Raw genomic sequence first — 26,457 nt, 5'->3', positions numbered from 1 at the left:
CGGGAGGGGGGAGAGATAGAGAAATAGATAGAGAAAATAGATAGAGAAGTCGATAGATAGGGAAATAGATAGATAGACAGATAGGTAGGTAGGAGGAGGTGGAGAGTGGGGGAGTTAGATAGTGAGATAGGGAGCTAGAGAGATAGGAAGATAGGAGGAGTGAGGGAGGTAGATAGCGAACGGGTTAGCTAGGGGTGAGAGAGGGGGAGGCGAGTGAGGGAGGGGGATGAGGAAGGAGCAGGAGGGCAGGCTCGGGGGAAGAAGACGGAGGAGGTAGAAGAGCCGAAGACAGGAGAACAGAAGACAGAAGAACAGAAGAACAGAAGAACAGAAGAACAGAAGATCGGAAGAACAGAGAAGAACAGAGAAGAACAGAGAAGAAGAACACAGAAGCACCGAGAAGACCAGAGAAGAAGAACACAGAAGACCGGAAGAACACAGAAGAACAGAAGGGAAGAACAGAAGAACAGAAGAGAAGAACAGAAGAACACAGAAGAAGATTGCAGAGGGGGAGCGAGGAGGAAGAGACAGAGAGGAGGAAAAGAAGCAGGAGCAGGAGAGAAGGTGAGTGGCGCGGGGCAGGGCGAGGGGCTGGGAGGAGGGGGGTACTTACAGTTAGGTGGGTCTCAGGAACACAGGAACTCGGGAACTTGGAGGAGCTGCAGCGGCAGGGGGAGCGACCTACCCTTGGGTCAAGGGTCGCTACCACTGTCGCGCAGCGGCCGCCATAAGAGGTAGGAGGGGGGGGAGGGGTCAGCTGGGGGTGAATGGGAGCTGGGGGGCGGGGGCGTGCAGGAGGTCGCGGCGGGAAAGCGCGAGGGAGGGGGGGGGGACAGGTAGAGTGAGAGGAGCTGGGGGAGGGGGTTTAGGGTGGAGGAGGGTGAGTGTTAGGAGGTTTGGAGATTAGGGAGAGAGATAGGAGTAGGGTTGTGAGGATAGGGGAGGGGGGGTTGTAGAGGTGGGTGAGGGAGAGAGGTAGAGTGAGAGGATAGGGAGATAGGTAGTAGAGGGGGTGGCGGGAGGGGGGGAGAGATAGAGAAATAGATAGAGAAAATAGATAGAGAAGTCGATAGATAGGGAAATAGATAGATAGACAGATAGGTAGGTAGGAGGAGGTGGAGAGTGGGGGAGTTAGATAGTGAGATAGGGAGCTAGAGAGATAGGAAGATAGGAGGAGTGAGGGAGGTAGATAGCGAACGGGTTAGCTAGGGGTGAGAGAGGGGGAGGCGAGTGAGGGAGGGGGATGAGGAAGGAGCAGGAGGGCAGGCTCGGGGGAAGAAGACGGAGGCCATTTTTATGTGTGCACTGGAGATAGGTCACTACCTATGTCCAGCTACATAATGGTAACTCCGAACATAGGCATGTTTAGTATCAAACATGTTGGAATCATACCCCAAAGCTTTTGTAAGCATTTGGCTGTATGATTCCATGCACTCTGGGGGCTCCTTAGAGGACCCCCAGTATTGCCATTTCAGCCTTCTGAGGGTTTCCAGGCAGCTCCAGCTGCTGCCACCTCACAGACATGTTTCTACCCTCCTGTTGCTTGAAAATCTCAAGCCCAGGAAGGCACAAAAAAGTATTTCCTTTGGGAGAGGGCTGTTACACCCTCTTCCTTTGGAAATAGGTGTCAGAGGCTTGGAAGGGGTAGCCTCCCCAAGCCACTGGAAATGCTTTGAAGGGCACATTTCGTGACCTCCTCGCGTAAACCAGTCTATACTGGTTCAGGGACCCCCAGTTTCTGCTCTGACGCCAAACTCAACAAAGGAAAGAGGAGTGACCACCCCCCTGTTCATCCCCACCCGAAGGGTGGTGCTCAGAGCTCCTCCAGAGGGTCCCTGGGTTTTGCCATCTTCGATTCAATGTTGGCAGGGAAATCTGGGAGCATCTCAGTGGCCAGTGCCAGGAGGTGACATCAGAGCCCTCGCCTGATAGGTGCTTACCTGGTTAGGTGACCAATCCCCCTTTCAGGGCTATTTAGGGTCTCTCCTTTGGGTGGTTCCTCAGATTCAGATTGCAAGACTCCAGCAGGAATCCTCTGCATCCTCCACTTTGACTTCTTACTGAGGAAACTGCATCTGGATCCTCCAGGAACTCTACAAGCTGCAACAAAGAAGCAGGATGCCTTCTGCAACATTGTATCTCCAGCAACTGCAACTGTTTCCCAGTGTGCATCCTCTGAAGACAGCCTGTATTCAGCCTGCATCAGAAGAGCAAAGGAATCTCCCTTGGGGAGAAGGAGTCACTCCCCTGCTTCTGCAGGCACCAACTGCAATGACGAACGGCTGCATGGATACCCTCTCCTGCTGAGCTGTATGGATGCTGCATCCCAGGCGGTGGACTGAAGTGGTCCCAACGGTCCTCTCTTCCGACTGTCCAACTTTGGTGGAGATAAGAGCTTGTCTTCCCACGCAGGATAGTACCCCCATGCACCGCTTGTTTTGTAGATGCCAAGGTGTGTTGGCATCCTTCCTCCAAGTCCTTCATGCATCTTGTAGCTCTGGCCCCCAGCACTCTATCCTGTGATGCACATCTTCCTGAGTGGTTCTCCAGTGGCGTGAGAGCCTTTGTTGTAGTGCTGCATGGGCCTCTTCTACAACTTTCTTGTCCCCGTGCTGTGGGACTTCTGTGTGCACTGCCTGGTCTTCTGTGGGCTCTCTGAGTTGCTGAGGCCCTTCTCTGACTCCCCCTCCTGGGTAGAATCCACCTGCTCCTTCCTGGTCCCAGGCAGCGCCATTTTCCCCTAACCACGAGCTTTGCATGTGCCACAGCTTGTTGGCAGACTCCGACGATGCAAACCTGACTGCAATCCTCCATCCGGCATGGGACATCACTTGCACCCTCCAGGAAACCGACTTCATCTTCTTGGGTGCAGTGCTGACTTTTCTTATTCCCCGGTGGTTCTCCTTTTTCCTTTTGCACCTTCATCTGGGTTAGCAGGTGCTCCTGCACTTCCTGGACTCTTCTGTGCTTCTTGGACTTGGTCCCCTTCTTCCACAGGTCCTCTTGTCCAGGAATCCACTATTGGTATTTTACAGTCTCTTCTGGGTTTTGCATAATTCTTCTTCCTGTTTCTATGTGTGTTCTGGGAAAGCTACTGTGATTTACTTCTGTTTTACTGGTCACTAGGGTGGGTTCTAGTACTTACCTTTGGGGTTTACTAGTACTCCCAGCTCCCCTCTACACACTAAACTTGCCTAGGTGGGAGACCGACTTTCCACTTTCAAGTTTCTTAGTATATGGTTTGTGCTCCCCGAGGGCCATTTCTAACTATTGCGATTTTCACTAATTGCAGTGTTTTGTAAATGTTTTTATGCCTATTTCTGCATACTAGTGTATATAATTTGTGTATTACTTACTTCCTAAGGGAGTATAGTCTCTATAGTATTTTGTACTTCCTAAGGGAGTATAGTCTCTATAGTATTTTTGGCATTTGTGTCACCAAAATAAAGTACCTATTTTCTTTCATGTGTGTGAGTACTGTGTGACCACAGTGGTATTGCATGAGCTTTGCATGTCTCCTAGCTAAGCCTTGACTGCTCATCCATATCTACCTCTAGAGAGCCTGGCTTCTAGACACGGTCTACATTTCCCTAATAAGGGAAACTGGACCTGGTATAAGGTGTAAGCACCACAGGTACCCACTACACACTAGGCCAGTCTCCTACAGTGAGGCACTGCAGGCTAGTCAGGAGTCAGGTCAACAGCTACCAAATGGTGTGGAGTTGATTCAATCTCCCACATTGGGTGGTGGTGCTGCCTTGAACACACAGTCTTATTCTCATAATATAGCAACTGTAAGTCAGGTAAACGATCTGTTCAGACTTTTAGCAGGTGTTTATGAACTAATACTGTACAAGCATATCAGGTGCTCAGAGTTCAGTGGTCTTTGTAATATAATTCATTACAAGATCAGTAAGGTCAATCAAAATGGGGGGTATGTTTGGTTTGAAGTATTGTCTGCTATGAACTAAATAGTAGATAAATAAAGTTTTATCTTCTGGCAGAATAAACTTTGTTTAAAGTATTTATTTGAATCGCTATACAAAGCACACCAATTGGACCTACACGAGGCAATGGCATACATACGCTCTGTGTTTCTCTCCACTACAACGGAAAATGTGGCATATATCCTCTATGAGCATACCTCCATAACAGAAATATTCACTACAGTTATACACTTTAAATTGGGGAAATCACCTACTCTGGATAGCTATACAGCTGCCTTCTATAAATGCTTTTCTGCCACCTTGTGAGCAAGCTTGTATAACAGTCTCACACGCATGCAGTGGCGGCCCGTCCTTTAGGGCGGAGGGGCCACGCCCCCCCCACCTTTTGCCCCTCATGAAGAGTGTCTGTCAGGCTGAACAAAGGCCAGCCTGACAGACACTCTTCATTTTCAGCTCACACAGCCAGGAGTGAGCCATGCGCGATTTGCGCAGACTCCTGGCTGCCTGAGCTGAACTTTGCTGGGCTGAGGAGGTCACAGCTCCTATGCAAAGGTGCCTCAAGGCCCTCCCCTGGGTGACGAGGAAAGCATTACCCATTGACACTCGCCCTGGGCGCTTCAGGTTTAAGCCCTGAAGCGCCCAGGGCGAGTGTCAATCAGTGACACTTCGTCACAGAGTGGGGTGGGGTGGGATCAGCAGTCTCACTGACCCCATCCCACTCTGTGACGAGGTTGGGGCTGCTGCCTTCAGTCCCAACCCTCCTGGGACCTGGAGGCTGAAGGTAAGTGTGTGTGTGTGTGTGTGTGATGTTTTAAATTGAATGTTTGGTGATTGAATGTTAGGACCACTGCCTGCTCTGAATTTTTTTTTTTTTCGGCATTCACAAAGGGAAAGGGGTCCCATGGGGACCCCTTCCTTTTTGCGAATGAATTACCACCAGTGTGACACTGGTGGTAACTGCGAGTTGGTTTGAGACCGCATTCGCGGTCACAAAGCAACTCTGAATGGCGATGCGGTCGCAAATAGGAAGGGAACACCCCTTCCTATTTGCGAGTCACATTCCCAAATTGCGAGTCGGTACCGACTCGCAATTTGGGGGTGAGCATCGCGTTCGGCCTTTTGCATGCCGCAAACTGCGTTTTTCGCAGTTTGCGACATGCAAAAGGCTTCGTACATCTGGCCCTCAGAGACCTGAATGGCAGCCATAATACCACACCTGATTCATGCGGACCAGGTGAGGTTTATGCCAGCTCAATCTACTTCGGATAACACTAAAAGGGCACTTTCCTTAAATGATATAGCAAAGGAAAAGATGCAAGATATGGATCGTCCTCTCCCTTGAGGCTGATCTTTTCAAACAGAAAATGATTTTATTAAATATGTCAAGTAAGTATTTATCCACACCTCTTCTCGGAGTAACACAACACTCAAAAAGGTATGTACTATTAAAGTTTCTGTATTCGAAATAGAGTCCTTTCTCAAAGGTTACTTCAGTCCTTAAAGATTATATCACCAGTTTTTAAGGGGGCATATTCCCCGTAGTCCTTGGAGTTCAGATAGACCCATGTATCACGTTTGGTTCTCTCCCTGTCTCTCTCGTTTTTTTCTAAAACGTCTTCACCTGAAACATAGAGGTTTTCCAAGTGAGGATTGGTTGTGTTCCTATGCTGTTACCTCCCTCTCCATTCCCCACACTTGCTCGAAACATAGAAATTTCCCAGGTAAGGATTGGTACTGTTTCCAATGGGGGGGCCCGCGGAGAGCGAGACTCGGTCTAGTCTCTCCGCGGGCCTGTTCGGGAGGACAGGAAGTGGTGCGGGTGCGCCGGATTGGTTACCAGGTAAGTGGCGGTGGGACTAGTAGAAGGGTTATAAGGGGGTGGAGGGTTGGGGTCGGCCTCTTGTCCGGGCCGACCTAGTGGGGAAAGGGTGTTTTGGACAGCGAGGCTCCAGTATAGAGGCAAGTGTGGGAGTGTTACGGGCAGTTTAGGCAGGGCCAGGGAGGTCGGGGGCACATTGTCGGCAGGTCCCAGGGCAAGGGGCCAGGTGTTTGTTACGCGCAGTAGGACAGGGGGGGCGTGTCGGTACACGCGAGGCCCAGCGGCCTTGACGCACCACTGGGGAGCGGCCCAGCAGCTGGAAAGGGCACCCGGAGGCCTTGTCAGCCCCCGGTGCTCACGGTGACACAGAGGAACAGGCGCACGGAGGTTTCCCAAGCCCCAGGCGCCTATTTAACACGCGGTTAGCAAGCACGAAGGCCGAGCGGCCTACGCGCGCGTGAGATAGCAAGGGCGGGGCGCCCCCAGGCAAACACCATAATTTCCGCGGATGTACCGCGCGGTTGCGCGTAATCTTAACGGGCCATTTTGAATGCCGGCAACACGTTCCGAGGCATGTAGGAGAGTAGGCCTTGTGGGCCCCCATAATATACAGCGCCTGGGCGGGCTCTGTACTAACTGTGACCTCTTGCACCATAATTTTCTTGCTGGCAGCCACTGCAAACACCAAGGGGCCACAGTGAAAGGGGGGTCCACAACCAGGGGGCATTACACTGGTGGGCACGTGGCGGAGAGGGGCACGCCATTAAGGGGCAGGCCGGGTGACACGAGCAGGCACAGACAACCCAGGCTCAAAAAGGGGGACACCACATTGAGACAGGACACACGGGGAAGCCTTGTTGGAGCTCAGGGCAGCGCCATGTCAACGGGACATGACGCAGAGGCTGTCAGGGCCGCGCTCCGTGTTTTAGGCGAGGCCGGCCGGGCGGATTTACTCCGGACCGGGGTCCTGGATCAGGCCTGGGTTGGAATGACCAGGCCAACTAGGGCTGCATCAAGCGGGGTGGCGGCGGCAATCGCTGCCTGCGAATCGCAGGATTCAGAAGGGGACAGGGATGAAATCCCGGCCAGGCAGGAACAGGTACCAGAAGTGCGGATGGGGACCCCGAACACACGCAGCCCCTTAATGTTCAGCGGAGAAACGCGGGACACACAGGACCCGGGCCCAGGGAAAGCAGGGGCAGACGGCGCAGGCACCCCAGCTGGTAGTGCTCACGGCGGAATAGATGATTGTGCGTCAGGGCAGGCCCCCAGGTTACAGGGGGGTGGGGACGATCAGCACGCGCCAGGGCCCATTGGGGGACAGTCCCCAATGGAACTGTCCAGCCCCAGGGATGGGGCCAACCAAAATAATGGTCACGATGCCCCTGCCAGAAAGTGAGGGAAATACGCGGGGAAAACCAAGGGGGGGGGGGCTGGCAGACCCAAGCCGCCCCCAGGCAGGCGAGACTAGCAAAACTCAAGACAACGGAAGAGGCCGGGGTGAGGGAGTTCCCAGGCCCAGTCGGGACAGGAGCATGGGACCAGATAGATACATGGGACTTGGAATCCAGAATTCGGGAGCAGCGCAGGGTGGTGGCAGAAACCGAGGCCAGATGGGCACAGTTGTGTAAGGACAGGGAGGAAGCAGGGACCCGGCATGACGAGAACAAAAGGGGCAGGGTAGCCGCGGATATGACGGGTCCCCGGCTGGAGGGGTCAGGTGCAGGAAGCTGGGTTTGGATACCGCAGACGGACGGGGGTAGGGGTCAGGAGGCTGGTGCGGCTGAGGGGCAGGTCGGCACGGGAAGCCCCAGTGGCGCATATGGCCACATGGGGAGAGGCTACGCGATGCCGGCATTGGAGGTTGGCAAGAGAAAGGGGATGCCAACTGGGCGCAACACGGCCCAAACACGTTGGTCCGAAGCACTAGAGGGGTCTGCGGCGGCCTTCTCTACTTCGTGGGAACGTGGGTACCACAACGATGGTGTGCGCCATGCGGGTCAAGGACCAACAGAAACATTGGCAACAAAAGCACTGGGACAAGTGGAAAGCAAGGGAGATTGGGTAGGTGAGGAGGAATTGGTTCTGGACTATGAGGAAGATGGGGATGATTGGGAAGATGGAGAGATACGAGATGTGGAGGTGAGCGGTGTTAAAAGGGGGGAGGGGCATGGGCGCAAGTGCGGCGCAACCCCTGCCTCTGCCTTTGTTTTTCAGGACAACGTCATGGCTGAAGGGCCGGCAGGTTTGCGGCAAACAAGGACACGTGGCAGAGCCATGAGGAGAACACCGCGTAACTTGGGGGAGACGTGCGGAGGTAAGGGGAGATGGTGGTCAGTGTGGGGTGACGGGGGGGAGGTTCCAAAGTCTGCATGCACCAGTAAATCCATAAGCGTAGGCAAAGGGTCAGTGTGGGAGACGCCAGGTGAGGTTTCAGCCCAGAAAGGTGACGTGACCACGAGCAAGGAAGCGGCATCCACCACGGCCACATCAATAAGTAGTCAGGCGGCGGGGGGAGACGCGACTGCAGAAGATAAGGAAGGGGGAGCCCAGAAGAAGCGCCTCCCGTATATGGGTCTGGCTATGCCCCTGGGGTCCCACGTCGCAGAAAAGACTAAGACAAGGATATTGAAGCATGAATACGTAGATGTTTTTAAGCTACTGCATAGGGACATACAGGCCAAAGAGGGATCTAAGGAGGAGGAATGGGAGTTAGCGCGCAGGCCCAGGGTTCCTATCACTATGGACAATTGGACGTCTGCTTTCATGATTTTTGCCAGTATATATTGTGAAAAATATCCAGACAGGGCCATTGCCCTTTTCAAATATATGGATATCATGGCTGAGCTATGACGAGGAGTTTAGGGCACGGGTGAGCACGGTGAGCATAAATCCCGAAAAACCATGGGGAGACGTAGACCCGGAGTTATGGATGCAATGGATGGCATCAGCACAGGCATCGGAGTCCACGCATACGGCGAGTGGCCTGCCGGTAACATATAAGCCCTTTCAGGCACGCCCCGCCTCGGGAGGGGTGGGCATTGCTACAAAGACGCCAGTGTCCAACACAGGGGCTTGTTGGAATTTCAACAAAGGCTTCTGCGCGCGGGCACAGTGCAGGTTTAAACATGATTGCTCCAAGTGCGGGGGCCGCCATCCAGTCACTCAGTGTTTCTCCCTTAACAGACCGGCAGAACAATGGAGGGCAGCAAGAGGCAGAGGCTCACAATGAGCTCCTGCTCCGAAAGGGGCCTACACCAGTTAAATTAGAAGCATTGCTACCTTGGCTATACAAGTACCCAGATGAGGATAAGGCTCGACAATTGGAATGGGGTTTTAAGGAAGGTTTTAGGGTAGGTTACCAAGGTCCTCGGCAGAGGAGGTGGGAAAACAATTTACAGTCTGCAAAAGAAAACCCCCAGGTAGTGTGGGACAAATTGGCGAAGGAGGTAGCACTCGGGAGAATAGTGGGTCAATTTTTCGACTGGCCAACGGATCAATTGATGATATCTCCTTTAGGGGTGGTATCCAAAAAGGCGCCGGGTGAGTTTTGGTTGATACATCATCTGTCATGGCCTGAAGGGGCATTGGTAAATGATTTTATCGCACAAGAGGACACTAAGGTAATTTACACCTCAATAGATGATGCGGTGAAGTTAGTTTTGAGGTGCGGGAAAAAATCGGAAATGGCTAAATGTGACATTCAATCAGCCTTTCGTTTGTTGCCCATTCATCCAGCAGATTTTGACCTCTTAGGCATGCAGTTGGATGGTGCTTTATACGTGGACAGAGTTTTACCCATGGGTTGCACGATATCATGTGCTTTATTCGAAACGTTTAGCACCTTTTTACAATGGGTTTTCGTTAAGGTGAGTGGTCACAGGACAGTGACACACTATCTAGATGATTTCCTATTTGTAGGAGCAGTCGCAACCGGAGCATGTGGGCGGGCTCTGGCAGCCTTTCAGAGGCTAGCGATCCAGACGGGAGTGCCATTGGCCCCAGAAAAGACAGAGGGCCCTTTATCAATTTTGACATTTTTGGGCATCGAATTGGACACGGAAACAATGGTGGCTAGACTGCCAGCGTCAAAAGTTACGGAAATATTGGAATGTCTAGCGTTTGTGCGGATGCTACACAAAATGGACTTACGGAAGGCACAAAAACTCTTAGGTTATCTCACTTTTGCGTGTAGGGCAGTCAGAGGAGGCCGGACATTTTGTAGACGATTGGGCCTGTCCATGTCAGGGGCAGTTTTACCGCATCATAGGATAAGAGTTTCTTTGTCCCTGAGAGAGGACATCAAAGTATGGGAGATCTTCCTGGAAAAATTTAATGGGGTACCAATGTCTTGGGGTGACTCGGACACGGTCTGGCAGGTTCAAATATTTTCAGATGCGGCAGGGGCGTCTGGCTTCGGCATCTACTGGGACGGGAGGTGGTGCGCTGAACCATGGCCCCGTCAATGGCTACAGCAAGGGAGGAGCATTGCTTTCCTCGAATTCTTTCCACTACTAGTGGCACTGGCTGTCTGGGGACAGGAGCTAGCCAACAGGACGGTTGTTTTTCAGGTAGACAACATGAAAGTAGTGGAACTGGTTAACAGACAGAGGGCTAGGGATCTCAGAGTTTACGTTTATTACGACAGTTTATGTTACAATGTTTATCTCTCAATGTTATCTTTAAAGCTGTACACATACATATTTACAACGAGATTGCAGACTCCCTATCTCGTTCACAGTGGCGGCGTTTTCACGAGTTGGTGCCAGGAGCGGAACGGAACAAGACTACGGTCCCGGCAGACATTTGGGAGTGGGGGGCATGATGATTTCGGGGCTGGTGGAGATGTCTTTAGCGGTATCTACGGGGCGAAGTTACAGGCTGGCATGGTTGGAGTTTCAATCTTTTGAGGTTTTTGGGGGCAATTTTTGGGCACAATGATCGCAGGCGTTGGAGGCACGGGCGTTACGCTTTGTGCTGTTTTTGATTAAAGGGGGCTTATCCCCAGCCACAATAGGAGGGAAGTTAGCAGGTGTATCATTCTATGGGAAACTTTTCTTTGGTACGGACCCGGCTCGCAACGATTTATTAGGTAGAATGTTGAAAGGTTGGGGCAGGGTCAGAGCCCAGGCGACAAATAGGGCGAGGGAACCTATTACTTTTGAGATACTGCGAGAGCTTTTGCACGTTTTGCTGGTATGTTGCGTAGACGAGTATGAAGTAGGTATTTTTAGGCTGTGCATGGTTTGGATGTTTTTCGGCGCTTTTAGGGTTTCAGAATTGTTGGGCGTAGGAAACCAAGTTGGGGTGAAAATGAAGGTGGTTTGCATGCATCATGAAAGGTTGGGGATATGGCTCAGGCGGTCCAAGACGGACCAGTTAGGTAAAGGGAAATGGATATGGTTGGAACCAGGTGGAGATGATCTGGCATGCCCGGTGAAAGAGTGGTTGGCCTTCAAACAAAAGTTGAGAGGGGCCGGGGAAACAGGGGTCTTCGTGCATGCTTCAGGCAAGAAACTTACTAGCTACCAGTTGCTGCAAGTTCTGAGGATGACACTCGGACGAACAGGGAGGTGAGCAGGGGATTTCGGTACGCATTCCTTCAGGATTGGGGCAGCTACAGCGGCAGCTCATTTAGGCTGGGACTGGGCCAAGATCAAAGCGATAGGTGGATGGAAATCTAGATGCTGTGAACGTTATGTTAGGCCTTGAAGAAATATAGGTGGGGGGGGGGTTTAGTAGTCCACCACGGTTGTTACAGTGTTTTTTCTTTGCAGGATGTGTGGCCGGGCCACAGAAGGATAAGACGGTGACATGGCTGGTCGGTCACTCATTCGTCCATTGGGCAGCGAAATTTGCAGAAAAGCTAATTTACAGCAGATCATTGGGACTGCCCAGCAGACACCACGAAGTGCGTTGGTGCGGAAAGAGTGGCATGAGGTGGGGGAGTTTACTTCCATTTGTCACAGCAAACTTACCGCAGTGGGGATGCCCGGACCTACTACTGATACATTTGGGGGGAAATTATTTGGTGAAGCAATCGGGGCTTACACTGATTCAATTCATGCAAAAGGATTTTTTAGCTACTAAAGCAAAAGTTATGCGGGACATGCCTGGTATGGACAGAATTTGTACCCAGACGGGTATGGAGAGGGGCAAGGAACCATGGGGCCATTGAACGGGCTCAGAAAAAGCTGAACAGAGCAATGAGGGTATTCTGCTGGGCACAGGGGATCAAGGTATTGAGGCATGAGGACATCAAGGAACAAGAGGGGTCATTGTTCAGAGAGGATGGCGTGCACTTATCACAATTGGGAAACGCGTATTACCTGACAGAGTTGAGGTTGTCGTTGGAGTATTTATGGGGTGAGAACCTGTGGATCAGGAAATGAAAGAAAGACGTTACGTAAACGAGAGGTTACGGGGTGGGGCAGCAAAACGCCACGTGGGTTTTGCTGGTTGGCAGGAAATGGGGGAGGGGGGAGAGCCAGATGCGGGCTTGTCCCCCTTCCAGGGGGAAAAAGAGGTGAAGGATCAGAATGGGGGGGGGGGGAGGTGGGATGTTACAAACAAGGAGGGCATGAAAGGAATAGGGGAGTGCCTAGGGGAGGAGATTTGAAGAGAGCCATAGGAAGAGAGAGTGAAGGGCAGAGGGAAGCTCTAAAATTAAAGTTGGGCAAAAGGGAGTTATACAGTTAAAAGTTAATGATGTTTATGTTTAAATCCTGTCCTAAATAAATGACCTTTTACACCAGCTATGAGTGTCGCTGTATGTGTGTCCGATCACCATGCGTACCTGACATATTCCTCGGTGGCTTTGTAGGAATAGGCTTCTCCGTGCTTCCTTCCCTCCTCCTCTTCCTAGGTATCCATTGGTCACTAGATGGCCTGTTGTCTCCTGTTCCCATTGGATCCTGCACTCTTAGGGCCCTACGCTCTGAAAACCCATGACCCTTCTCCCTTCCTCTCACAATGCAGTCGTGACGTTTCTGACATTTTATATGTGGTGTGCCCATTATTCTGACTTCTCCTCACATGCCTCCCTGCTGTTCGCGGCCCTTCTGTTTCTCTGTCCTGCATGCCGTCCGAGGAATGAGCTCAAGGTTCCGTCCTCTCAGGACTCCCCCAATATTCTTCTTTCTAGCGGGAACTCCCTTTCCATCTATTTCGTACCACTCTCCCAACTACAAGAGCCTCAGCCTATCCTTTAGGCGCCTGCAGTCAGGGTGGCTCCATATTATGTGGCTGTGTACTCTTGTACACCTCTTCACATTTCACTACAAATCAGTAATTTAATAGCTTTGGTTTGCATAAAATGTAAGGAATAGAACCAGGGAGGGGACGAAGGATATTGCTAAAATTATTTTCTGGTAATTACATTACTCTTAGTCTATACTTTCTTGCTCTGATCGTTACATCTTGCCCGTCTGCCCTTACGGTTTATATACAGGGTTGTATTGTAAGGCCGGCGCAGGAGGCTTGACGAGAAGAAGCGAGGTGTAGTGATAGATTATAGTCACTTTATTTACGATGGATCTTGTTTGTTCTTGTTTTTTACGCATTCGAGCTTGGAGACGTGTCTGGGAGAGGCATACATCTCTCATATGTAATGATGAGAAAAAAGGCAGTAGAGATGCAGAGTAATTGAGTTACCAGTAATTCCTTTTAACATTTCTCAGTATTTTCCCTGGAGAAAAACTGGAGGCGTTCTCAAATAACTAGAACATCGCATCCGATTAGAGCATCTCTAAGAGCAGTTAATCCGGTGTCACTACTGAACCACGTCCGGTTGGTGCGCTCCCAACAGCAGATAATTTGTGTGAATACTAAATCCAAACAGGTTTACATTGAGATTACCCTAGAATGTTAACAATAGCTTTGATTAAAAAATAAACCTAGAAAGGCACTCACCACTCCTCGAAATGACGGAGGAACGAATCCACAGTAGAAAGGAACAAAGCAGCTACACATCAGTGCCTGTGGACAGAGAGGTTATGGCAGAATGTAACAAAGGACATTTATAAAAATACATAAACATACAGAGGATAACCAACGGGTAACCATCTAAGGTTTGGTGAGTGTATTTCATGCGTCAGACTCACAACAGTCTAAAGGGATCTAATTGCTGTGCTGCATTGACAAACCAGTGCAATTCTATGTCAAAAAGACAAGCGTGGGATGGACCTATGAGAACGCCATTCATCCATACTTTCCAGTCTCACATCTCTCCACCTACCCCTTTCACCCCCTCACACAATCCTGGCCCTTCTCTGGCCACCAACATCCATCACAATTCCTTGACCTTCCATCTTCCCAGATATGACTGCCATAGTCTCTGACCCGCCCCTTTTCCCTAGTAGATCTGCTTCACAAGTCATTTTCTATGTATTACACTCCCCCCTTGTTTCAATCCCTTGACCAGCCTTGCTCTTCCCCCACATCATCATAAGTAGGTGTCTCTCCATCTCACACTCCTGTTTCCCAGTTCGTATAGCTTCATTCGCTGACAGAGAGATAGCACAAGAAAGCATTGCCAACAACTTATATTGTAGGGGGTCGGGCAGAGAGGGGTTCGAAATAAAGGCAATCCTGTGACTTGTACAGATGTAATGGAAAGTGCACTTCTTTAGTTTTACAATATGATCAATAAATACTGGTGACACACTGATGAAAAAGAACTGGAAAAGCCAGGAGGTTTGAGTTTAATGTTTCAAGACAAGTTATCACACTAGATGAAAAGACACAGGTGTGAGCCAGTAGAACTGGACAGGGAGGGATATAGCTGTAAAATAGTCCCTCATGCAGTTCAAATGCCAGCACCGGCGTGGAGGTGGAAAATCTCGCCAAATAGAAAATAGCATTAGGTGAGAGATGCTAACTTCATCGGACAGAGCAATGACCTGATTGGCAAGGTTGAAAAATTAAAGCCAGCAAAAACCAACGGTTGAAAGGAGCAGACATCTGCGCTATCAAACATCTGACCAAATCAGGAGGCCGAAGCACGCCCCATCCTACAGAGTGAATCTCTATTTTACTGTAGTCACTTGCACCACACTATCATGACGTCCAGAGAAATTGGTAAAGAACAGGCGGAAGCATTGTTGATCTTTGTCCTTTCTAAATGTCTCCTACTTCAGCAAAATGAAGCTGAAGAGGCTGTAGACACTCCCAGGTGAAAGTTATTAGGATCATCCGTGTCAGACATTTTCTGAAATCTTCATGTAAATGTAATGTAAATCTTGTAAATTCAGGCCAGGGCCGAAGGCAGCAAAAGAAGGTTGCGCTTCAGGCCTCTTGTGCACCGGCCTGCCCCATGTGCACTAAACATGGGGCAGGTCAGTGCAAAACAGGCCTGGAAGCTTTTGTTGCCTATGGCTGTAGGCAGTGAAAAAAGGTGCAGATTCTGGCCTCTTGTGCACTGACATGCACTGTCTGCACTTCACATGGGCCAGGTGGGTTTACAAGAGGCCTGAAACCGCAGCTTTCACTTTATCTTGGACGCGTTAAGCAGGGTCAGGCCTGGCTGACCAAGCCCAACCCTGCTTAACGCTTCCAAGATGGGCACATTAAGGGGTACTCTGCGGGGCACGGAACTCTGGCTTTGCAAAATTCCACTGAGTTTTTTTCAACTCCGTGGAATTCCATTAAGCCAGACTTCGTTCACTCCGCCAAGGCCTACTTAGTAGTTGCAGCACCTGCAGCTTTAGAAAAACATACAAAAAGCAAACTTCACATTGAAAATTAAAACACAGGAGAAATGTGGGCCTTCACTCCGGCCAAGCTAAGTATGCACAAGTACACTTTCGAATTAAATGGTTTCTGTATATCTTCTTATGTTGAGTATAAAATGATTATAAAAAATAATAGTGCTCAAAATACTATAGCATAAACATTTTCCAAACAATGATCAAATGTGGCATACATAAAACATTATATTCGTCTGTGCACTTTCTCATATGCATTTCAGTGCAACATGGTGTCGTTGTTTGGACTCTTGCCCTGGGCAAGACTGCTGGTTTGGGGATGACAGTACTTATGTTTGTAGGTGACTATGAAACAGATCATATGTCCGTGTACCCTATCATAATAGGCCTAACCTTCTACCTAGAGGAGAGCTGGGTATGTTAAACCTAATCTGCCAATGACATGTCCCTGAAAGGAGCCCCCAACCCTGGTTACCTTGAATGAGGTCTCGAGCTCAGACTTCGGCAGAACACGAAGTCCGGGTCAGCATCAAGGCGACATGCAGCATCAATAGCAGCAATGGTATCTGGTTGGAATTCCTCTGATTATCTGTCTAAAGTGTGGTGTATTTATACAGATCTACTTGGACCCTTGACGTAGGTTGTTCCAAAACAATAGATAACGCTGCATGCTTGGGACTGTAATTTCTAATGTAAGCCCCTATAGTTTGTTTGTCTTTGTTGCATGAGTTGACGCCTTAGCGAGGTGACACTGATAACATAACTCTAAACAAAAGGGACTAACTATAAAAACGGCAGCCATCTTAAATTTTTTTATTAAATAAATGGTCTAAGACAGAGCAAGCTACGTAGGTTAAAAGTCACTAGGTGACGAGGGCACTAGTTTGCAAGCGAAAGCTAAGCTGACTCCCGTTATCCCATTAAAACAAACTAGGACTCACTACAATGGTTAAATAGAAAACATTTTTACATTATAAAGGAAAATAACCACCCCTTCATTTCATGTTTTAAGAGACAGAGTCACAGCCATGTTTTGCTATGGGGAGTGTGATTCCTAAAATGGTGCATTTGAGGGACAGTATGGGCCTCATTAGGAGTTTGGCGGTCCCTCCACATGACTGACAAACTCCAAGGCAGGATGGCGCACCCCCGCCTTATTACGAGGTTTCTGCCGGTCTGACCGGGGAAACCTTGAAATAGATCATTCTTGCCAGCAAGAACAGTGCTACGAGATAGCACTTGGCTCCCTTAAAGGAGCCAAGTGATATCTCATAGCACAGAGGGGCCGACCAACACCCTCAGAATGCACTTGTTCTCTGTCATCCTTTTCATGGTGGGGTCCCCGCCATTAAAAGGCAGGCGGAGAACAAGGTTGTAATTAGCCAGGTGGTGATGAGTTCAGCGCTGCCTTGGTGACTACAACCAAGACCACTGTCACCCCTTTGGGCTCTGTGATCCTGGCTTGGGACAGCAGTCTTTAGGCAGGTCCACCCCCCTAAATCGCAATGTGGTGGTTGGACTGCCACAGCCACGACAGTCCGACCGCCACTTCGCGGCTGATGGTCTTTGGACCACCAGCCTTGTAATGAGGCCATATGTTTGTCCGGCAGTCTTGTATGTGGCCACAAGATGACCACATATGAAAAAAGGTCCCCCGTTCTCCACAAGCCTTCCAACATGCGTATAGGCCTCCTAACATTGCACGTAATCCTGTTGGTGAAAAATCCCATCTTGTTAGTAATTTGTCTTCATGTGAAGTGTATATGGATGATACTGCAGGACATCATGGACTATGTCTTCCTCCCCATATAGCTGTGTTTCTTATTGGTACTTAGGTTAGAGATTGCTCTCTGCAGCAGGGTGATGCCCTTTTGTGTGCTATTGCTAGCAAATAATTGTTCTAGAGCATTTTTGTCCTGGCTGGCCTTGTCCTTTGATTCCCTTTTGCCTGCCCTGGAGAGTAATTGTGTGAGGCAATACTCATTCTCCCTGTGTAGTCCCCATTTTCCCTGTGTAGGCTCCCTGTGTAGCTCATCTCGGTAGCATAGTTCCCTGCCAAGGTTAAAGACACCCAAAGGTGGCGGGGTCCCTCATTCCAAAAAGCGAAACGTGGCCCATCATCCATGTCTGAAAATCTGGATGTGAATGATGGGAGCCATTGGAGATGTGAAAGTTGTGGATCCCTTTTTTCAGGTTTATATGTTGCCAGTACTCCAGCACCATATGGGTAGCATTGAGTATTTCAGGTTTTGTAGGCTGCATCCTTTGTGGAAGCCACAGCAGAACATGAAGCAGGATCAAGGAGGAGTGTTGTTCAACATGTACCCAGCAGCAATCACTCGTGTTACAACTCCAGTCCAGGGCCAGACGAAGCTGTGCTGTCATAACATACGTTTGAATTTTTGGGAATCCCAACCCTCGATCAGCTGTAGGTTTGTAGAGTGTAGCCCTCGAAACCCCAAAAGCCCATTCCTGCCACACAAAGGACAACAGTTTCTTTTGGATTTGATCTAAGATTGCTGTGGGAAATTTAAGCTGCAGTGACTGCGCATGACAGAGAACTCGTGATGGGAAATTAATGCTCTCTACCTAATCAACAGATTCCCAGTTTCCACAAGTGGTATACGTCTTTGTATAGAGTGTCAAGGAGGGGTGCCACATTATGTTCATACACTTTTGCTACTGGGTTATGAATTTGTACACCTAGATTTGAGATGGTAGTTTGGGCACATGTGAAGCCATTGTTCAAGAGTACAGTGTGTGTGTCAGTTATCCCAGGCCATCGGATTTTATGTGTTTCACTGAGAAGCCCAGTGCTTCCTCAAAATGTGTCAGTTCCTCTTTCAGTGCTGGGATAGATGTGGAAGGTTGTGAAATAAAACAGAGCACACCATCATCGCATACAGCTAGTTTTATTATTTTGTCGCCTACTTCAGGACTTACATTTTTGGATTAACTGGCACTCTCTGGACAAAGGGCTCCATGGACAGGGCAAAAATCAATGGGAAAACCAGACAGCCCTTTCTAGTGCCTCACATGAGAGGAAGAACCAATGAAAGCTTCCGTTCACTTTTAGCTCAGCCATTGAAAATTAGTTATTATTATGTATTTCAGATTACAATGCAGAGGTGTTCTATTAGGAGTTTAGTGCGATAGTGCCAATTGACCCAATCGGAAGCCTTTTCAGCATCAAGGGAGAGTAGGAACCTTGGGGCCCTGGTCCTCCCTACCACTCCAATAAGTGAGATGACCAGTTGAGTATCATCTCTAGCATAATGGCTATGAATAACTCAGTGCAGTGGTAATTCAAATGATCATGCATTACTGATTTACATACCCAAGATCACTATAAATGGAATATGTATGTCAACATATCTATATTAAAATAGTTATTGTAAAATACCAGGCTATAATGCACATAATATTGGTAAAATTAAAGAAGACAATAAAAAGTAGATAAGCTTTTTTTAATAACAGTGATCACAGGGAAAAATATAACATCACAATTTACAGTCATTAGACCTTTACTGTGCTATTTCTAAGCGTATGCTAGTTCTAGTTGGTAAATAAATAATTAGCCTGAATTGAGGTGGTGGTGTGCATACCTGAACAACAGGGATTGTTGTCTGTTTGGAATAGTTTGTCAGCTATTTCAAGCACAATGCCAGGAATTTGGATATTGTGACTACAAAAGAACACAATCCTGGTATACGTTCATGAAGGCAGAATAGAATGCTTTGCAGAGCCTTGGTGAGTCTTGCTGGAGGCTTCTTCAGTCGAGATGGAATCTGGTACTGTGCGCATCTGGACCTGAGACTGCGACCTGGGTGAAGTAGTCAAGTGGCAGTCCTTATATATTGTACCTTATCTAAGATGCAATTTGCAATGTCAACTTAGGAATGTTTTGACATAATCATATACATCAGTGAATGTACTACAAAGGTGAAAATAAGACAATATAGACTGCATTATTTGGGTATTGGTTGTTATATGACCTTGAAAAAGTCACCTTTTCCAGACAAATGTTGCACTTGCGCTTTTGTTCATGTCTGTATCTGAATGACTTGACGCTTTCACAGTTTCTGGAAAGATAGGCACAGATGACATCTGCATCAAAGGCAGACATGCCGAAGATTCTGCATAATTTAAGGAAAAATGTCAGTCTCCATTGTCAAAGATGGCAGCCCCCATTGTCAAAGATGGTAGCCTCCATGGTCCAAGAAGGCAACTTCCATTACCTTGTATGGATTCGGTTGGGGTGTAGAAGGAGAGTCATCTGTTGAGGTAATCTGGTCTGGTGTTGTGCAGTGATCTGTGAACGTTGGTGAGGAGCTTGATTGTGATTCTGTGCAGGTCTCTCAGGTGGGCTGTGATGTGGCAGTGGGGGGGATGTCCAGGATGAGGCATGCCCAAGCGTTCTGTATGCGTTGCAGTCTTTTCTGGAGCTTGGACATGGTTCCTGTGTAGAGGGCGTTGCCGTAGTCTAGTCTGCTGCTTACGAGGGCTTGGGTGACCGTCCTTCTGGTTCTGGTGGGGATCCATTTGTAGATCTTCCAAGGCATGTGTAGGGTGTTGAAGCAGGAGGAAGAGATGACGTTGACTTGCTGGGTCATTGATAGTGATGATTCCAGGATGAACACCAGGTTGCGTGCGTGGTCGGTGGGTGTCGGTGTGGTTTCCAGTGTGGCAGGCTACCAGGAGTAATCCCAGGCAGAGGGGGTGGAGCCGAGGATGAGGACCTCAGTTTTGTCAGAATTCAGTTTCAGGCAGCTGTTCTTCATCCATTCGGCGATGGCCTTAATTCCTTCGTAAGGTTGGTTTTGGAGGTGGCGGGGTTCTTGGTGAGGGAGAGGATCAGCTGGGTGTCATCAGCGTATGAGACGATATTGAGGTTGTGTGATCGGTCGATGTTTGCTAGCGGAGCCATATAGAGGTTAAAGAGGGTCGGTGTAGAAGGCTGGCCTGGTTTGTAGTGCGTACCTTGGGTACTTACACCTTTTACCAGGTCCCTTATTAGTGAAATGTAGTAGTGTTCTAGCAGCTTAGGCTGATAGAGGTAGCTGTAGCAGAGCAGCTTAGGCTGAACTAGGAGACATGGACAGCTCCTGCAATACCACTATAGTTATACAGTACTTATACACAAGTAAAGACAATACTCAGTGTTACCAAAAATGAAGGTAGTTTATTTGGGTGACACAAGGCCAAAAATACCTTAGAAGCAATAGTCCTTCTGGAGGTAAGTATTATACACAATATATACACTAGGCACCAAAATAAGGAAAGTAATTAGACTTTGGATAGTGCAAACAATAGGAAATGTTATAGAATGCAATGGGAGAAAATAGGTCTAGGGGCAACACAAACCATATACTAAGAAAGTGGAATGAGAATCACAAATTCCTCCCTAGACAAGTGTATTGTGTAGAGAATCGTTGGGATGGTAAGAAAACCACAAAGGGGAGAAAAATACCCCACCCCAGAGCCCAGTTTAAGTAAGAGTAAAGTGCTGCAAGTTTCCTTAGGACATACTACAAGTGGTGATTAGAGTTATTGCAAGAACCAAGAAGGACTGCAACCAAGAAATGGTGGATTCCTGGACCTGAAGGCCTGTAAAGAGAGCAGACCAAATCCAGAAGTCGGAGGAAGTTCCAGGAAGGACAGGAGCCCCTGCCAACCTAGAAGAGGGTACAAAATAAGAGTCCCCGGTTGGACGAAGACTGCACAAATGCGCCAAAGGAAGCTGTGGGTTCCTGCATGATGCAACGGATGTCCCACAAAGAGATGTTAGAAGCAGGTGAGTTTCGGCGCTGGATTCGTCGAACAAGCCTTGGTTCAAGCAAAGTTGCAGATTGCGTCAGAGTGGCGCTGCCTGGACCCAGGAGGGACCTGGGGGCCTCAGCTCAGACTGAGGAAGCAGAGGGGGCTCCCGACACTGGAGAGAACCCACAGATGACCAGGCAGCACCCATGGAGGTCCCAGGACATGGGGACAAAGAAGGTGCAAATTGCGGTTGTTGCAGCACTACAAAAGAAGGTCCCACGCCGCTGGAGGATAACTCAGTGAGCTGAGTGTCGCAGGATAGAGTGCTGAGGACCTGGGCCAGGCTGTGCACAAAGGATTCTTGCAAATAGTGCACAGAGGTCCCAAGAGGTGAAGATGACGTGATGCACAGGGGTACAGTCGCAAATGGGGAAAGCAAGCTCTTACCTCCTCTAAATTTGGACAGCATGAACTTAGGACTTTCTGTGTCGAAGGGGTCCACCACCTGTGTTCCAAGGAGTAAGCTCGTCTCCAGGAGAGGAGTCCAAGAGAACCGGTTGTTGACTTAGAAGGTGCCTGCAAGAGCTGGGAAGTGACTCCTTCACTCCACAGGAGATTTCTTTGGTCCTTCTGGTGCAGGGGGAAGACACAGAGAACTCAGAGCGTGCACACCGTGGAAACTGTTGCAGTTGCTGGCTGTAGCTGAAGTTGCAGAGGAAAAGTAGCCCTTCTGGATACTTTGTTGCTGTTACAGTGGTTCTGTGAGCAGTCTGCGATCGATCTGAGGTCAGAGGATAAAGTAGTAGTTGCAGAGGATTCCTGCTGGAAACTTGCAAGTAGAATCTGAAGAGAAACCCACAGGAGAGACCCTAGAAAGCCCTGAGAGGGGGATTGGCTACCTTATCGGGTATGGACCTATCAGGAGGGGTCTCTGATGTCACCTGCTGGCACTGGCCACTCAAAGGCCTCCAGAGTGTCCCCACACCTTGGAAAACCGTATGGCTGACGTCTGGGACACACTGGAGAGCTCTGGGCACCGCCCCTGGGGTGGTGATGGACAAGAGTGTGGTCACTCCCCTTTCCTTTGTTCAGTTTCATGCCAGAGCAGAGACTGGGGGTCCCTGAACCGGTGTAGACTGGCTTGTGTAAGGAGGGCACCATCTGTGCCCTTCAAAGCATTCCCAGAGGCTGAGGGAGGCTACCCCTCCCCAGCCTGTAATACCTATTTCCAAAGGGAGAGGGTGTAACACCCACCTCCCAAAGGAAATGCTTTGTTCTGCCTTCCTGGGACTGAGCTACTCAGACCCCAGGAGAACCCTATCTGTGAGGTGGCAGCAGCTGTACCTGCAGTGCAAGCCTCAGAGAGCTAGTTTGGCAGTTCTGGGGGTCCATGGTGGAGCCCTCAGGATGCATGGAATTGGCTACCCAATACCAGATTTGGAATGGGGGACAATGCCATGATCTTAGACACCTTACATGGCCATATTCGGGATTTCCATTGTGAAGCTACATATAGGTATTGACCTATTTGTAGTGCACGCGTGTAATGGTGTCCCCACACTCATAAAGTCCAGGGAATTGGCCCTGGACTGCATGGGGGCACCTTTGCTAGTGCAAGGGTGCCCTCACACTTAGTAACTTGCACCTAACCTTCAGTAAATGAAGGTTAGACATGTAGGTGAATTAAGTTACTTAAGTGCAGTGAAAACGGATGTGAAATAGTGTGTGCACTATTTCACGCACGCTTCAATGACAGTCCTGTGAAAGGGTTTGTCTGAGCTCCTTATGGGTGGCAAAAGAAATGCTGCAGCCCATAAGGATCTCCTGGAACCCCAATGTCCTGGGTACCTAGGTACCATAAACTAGGGACTTATAAGGGCGGATCCTGTGTGCCAATTGAGAATAGGTAAATTAAGTCAGTAGCCTATAGTGACTAATTTGGTAGCAGAGAACGCATAAGCACTGAGGTTCTGGTTAGCAGAGCCTCAGTGACACAGTTAAGCACTACTGACAACACACACTTTAGGCCACAAACTATGAGCACTGGGGTCCTAGCTATCAGGATCCCAGTGACACAGTAAAAACAAACTGACACACACTCACAAACAGGCCAAAAGTGGGGGTAACCATGCTAGAAACAAGCTACGTTCTCACAGTCAGGCTGAGGTACACCGCAGATGATCTTGTTGACTTCAGAGCGGAATGGATGGCGGTTTTGCAATTGTCAAGTAGGGTCCTGATGTCGTCGGTGGCAGCGATGAGGGCAGTTCTGGTGCTGTGGTTGCTAAGGAATCTGGATTGGGACAAGTCTATAGTGTTGTTCTCCTTGAGGAAGCGGATCAGTTGTTTATTGACAATTTTCTCGATTACTTTTGCTGGGAAGGGGAGCAGGGAGATGGGCCGGAAGTTTTTGAGGCCCTTTTGGTCCGCCTTGGGTTTCTTGAGGAGGGCGTTGATCTCGGCGTGTTTCCAGCTCTCTGGGAAGGTGGTGGTCTCGAAGGAGCTGTTGATAATCTTCCAGAGTTGGGGTGCAATGACGGAGCTCGCTTTGTTGAAGATGTGGTGAGGGCAGGTGTCGGATGGTGAGCGGGAGTGGATGGTGTTCATGATATTGATGGTGTCCTCGTTGTTGATGTGGGTCCAGGAGAGCAGGAGGTTGGTGTAGCTGGGGGGCGGTGAGTCTGTGGTGTAGGTGGTTGACGTGGGGTCTGGGTATTGAAGCTGTCATGGATGTCTAAGATGTTGAAGTAGAAGAAGGTGGCTAGGGAGTCGAAGAGGTCTTGTAATGGCGGGGTGTCGTTGACGTTGGAACCGGGGTTGGAGAGTTCCTTCACGATGTTGAAGATCTCATTATAGCTGTGTGACATGTTGTCAATGCATTCTTTAAAGATCTTTCTTTTGGTGGTTTGGATGAGCTGGTGGTGTCTGCGGATAGAGTTCTTGAAGGCTGTGTGGTTGTCCGGTGTCTGGTCTTGGCGCCACTTTTTCTTGAGTCTTCGGCAAGGTTGCTTGGATCCTTGGAGGTCGGCAGTGAACCAGAAGGCCTTTCTATCAGTGTGTCTGTTTGAAGGTTTCTTGATCGGGCGAGAGTGTAGGCACAATCGTCGATCCATTGCCTGAGGTTGCGGGTGGCTGTGTCGGTGGTGTCGATTGGTGGGTTTCAGGAGAGGTTGGTGATCAGCTGGTCTTCGGTGACCTTATTCCATATGTGGTGGGGAATCCGCTGCAGGTGGTGGTGCATTGTGGGTTTCTTGAAGGTGAAGTGGATGCAGCGGTGGTCGGTCCAGTGGAGATCGGTGGTGTGGCTGAAGGAGACGTGTTTGCTGGCGAAGAAGATGGGGTCAAGTGTGTGGGTGGGTGTTGTGACGAACTGCTTGAGGTCGAGGTTGGCGAGGCTGTCGAGCAGGGTGATGGAGTTGTTGTCATTGGTGTTCTCGAGGTGGAAGCTCAGGTCCCCAAGGAGTATGCAGTCTGTGGATGCGCGGGCGTGCATGCTGACGAAGTCGGAGATGGAGTCGCTGAACTGCTGTCAGGGTCTGGGGGGTCTGTAAACGAGGGTCCCTGTGAGGGTGGTTTTTGGATTGGTGTAGATCTGGAAGAGTAGGTGTTCGGTGGCGCTGAGGGTGTCTGCGATGCTAGTCGTGATTCTGAGGGTATTCCTGTGGACGATGATGACGCCTCCTCCTGGTGTGCTGGTGCGGGCACTACAGGTGATCTTGTAGCCCTCCGGGATGGCTATGGTGATGTTGGGTGCTGAGGAGGGGTTCGTCCTGGACTCAGTCAAGAAGGCGAAGTCTGGGGAGGCTGAGTCGATTAGGTTCCAGAGTTCAATCGCGTGTTTGTGGACGGAGCGGGTGTTGATTAGTATGCATCTGAGATGGTTGTGTCCTACTTTGGTGGGTGGGACGCTGGAGTGGAAGCTGGTGAAGGAGCAGTTCTAGTAAGAGTAGGACCCGGGGGTGAGCTGCGGGGTGGCTTGATGGCAAGTGGATGGGCTGCAGGCGTTGAGCGTGTGAAGGGTGATGGCGTTGTAGTGGCATCCCGTGTTGTGGCGGTGGGGGGAGCGAGAACCAGGGGTTCCAGCTGGGCACAGTCCAGGCGCGGACAGGTGCAGACGGACTTGCCTTAGGCACGTCTTTGGAGCACCAGCAGCACAGCCACACAGCGGCCACCATTAAGTAGGGAGGGGGAGGAGAGGAAAGCAGGGAGGCGGGTGACGGAAAACGGTGCAAAAAAAGGGGCGGGCCACGGGGGCAGCAGCGGCAGGAATGCAGCATGAGAGAGAGGAGGGGGTGGGGCTGCAGGGGCAGCAGCAGCAGGGTAGAGAGTGAGAGAGAGTGGAGTGAGAGAAAAAAGAAATGAGGAACGAGTGAAACGCAGAAGCGAAAGGCAAAAGTAGCACAAAAGGGACAGAACACGAAAGGAAAAGCACACAAAGAGCAAAGTAGGAAAAAGGAGAAGAGAGGCATAGGGCAGTCTAGTAGAAGAGCAAAGCTCTCCCACTAGACACCAGGGATGAGGTGCAGGCAGAAGCCTGCGGGTGGAGGAAGGCTTCGAACTCCTGACAGAGGTCAGCAGTTCAGAGAAATAAGGGCTCTACTTGCCGGTGGAGCTACGGGAGGCAGAGAAGTTCACTGTCTAGGTCAGTGATATTGCTCTTCCTAGTGCGCAGTGGCCGCCATTAAGTAGGGAGAGGGGAGGAGAGGACAGCTGGGGTGGAAACGGCATGAAAAAAGGAGGTGGGCCGCAGGGGCAGCAGCAGCAGGGATGAGAGAGAGGGGGCAGAGTGAGAGAGAGAGAGCAGAGTGAGAGGAGAAAGAAATGAGGAAAGAGTGAAACGCAGAAGCTAAAGGCAAAAGGAGCACAAAAGGGACAGAACACGGAAGGAAAAGCAAACAAAGAGCAAAGAAGGAAAAACGAGAAGAGAGGCAGAGGGCAGCCTAGTAGAATAGCAGAGCTCTCCCACTAGATACCAGGCATGAGGCGCAGGCAGAAGTCTGAGGGTGGAGGAGGGCCTCAAACTTCCTGACAAACTATTGTGCAAAATATTTTTTACATAATAAAAGGAGACCATGTATGAGTGTGTCCATTAACCGGCCTTAGAGGGCTGCTTGTTGTATGGAAGGGGGCTGGCTCCATCGGTATTGTGGGGAGCCCCCACGATTCTTGAAACAAAGTTTGCAGGATGGCGATATGATGCTTTGTAGGCTTGATGGAACACAGGTCA

The 26,457-nt window shown here is 49.7% G+C and overlaps 1 protein-coding gene across 3 annotated transcripts in view; it reads right to left on the bottom strand.

The window, feature by feature from the left end:
* Positions 1-26,457, bottom strand: part of PNPLA1 (patatin like phospholipase domain containing 1) — a 766,735-nt gene that overhangs the window by 302,554 nt on the left and 437,724 nt on the right. For all 3 annotated transcript variants that reach the window (XM_069238978.1, XM_069238977.1, XM_069238979.1), the window contains exon 3: positions 13,678-13,743. In XM_069238978.1, coding sequence (XP_069095079.1) covers positions 13,678-13,743 — 66 coding nt within the window. The remainder of the gene's footprint in view (positions 1-13,677; positions 13,744-26,457) is intronic.

The sequence above is a fragment of the Pleurodeles waltl genome, chromosome 6, assembly GCF_031143425.1.
Source record: "Pleurodeles waltl isolate 20211129_DDA chromosome 6, aPleWal1.hap1.20221129, whole genome shotgun sequence".
Classification (NCBI taxonomy): domain Eukaryota; kingdom Metazoa; phylum Chordata; class Amphibia; order Caudata; family Salamandridae; genus Pleurodeles; species Pleurodeles waltl.
This window is presented reverse-complemented; position numbering and strand designations above follow the sequence as displayed.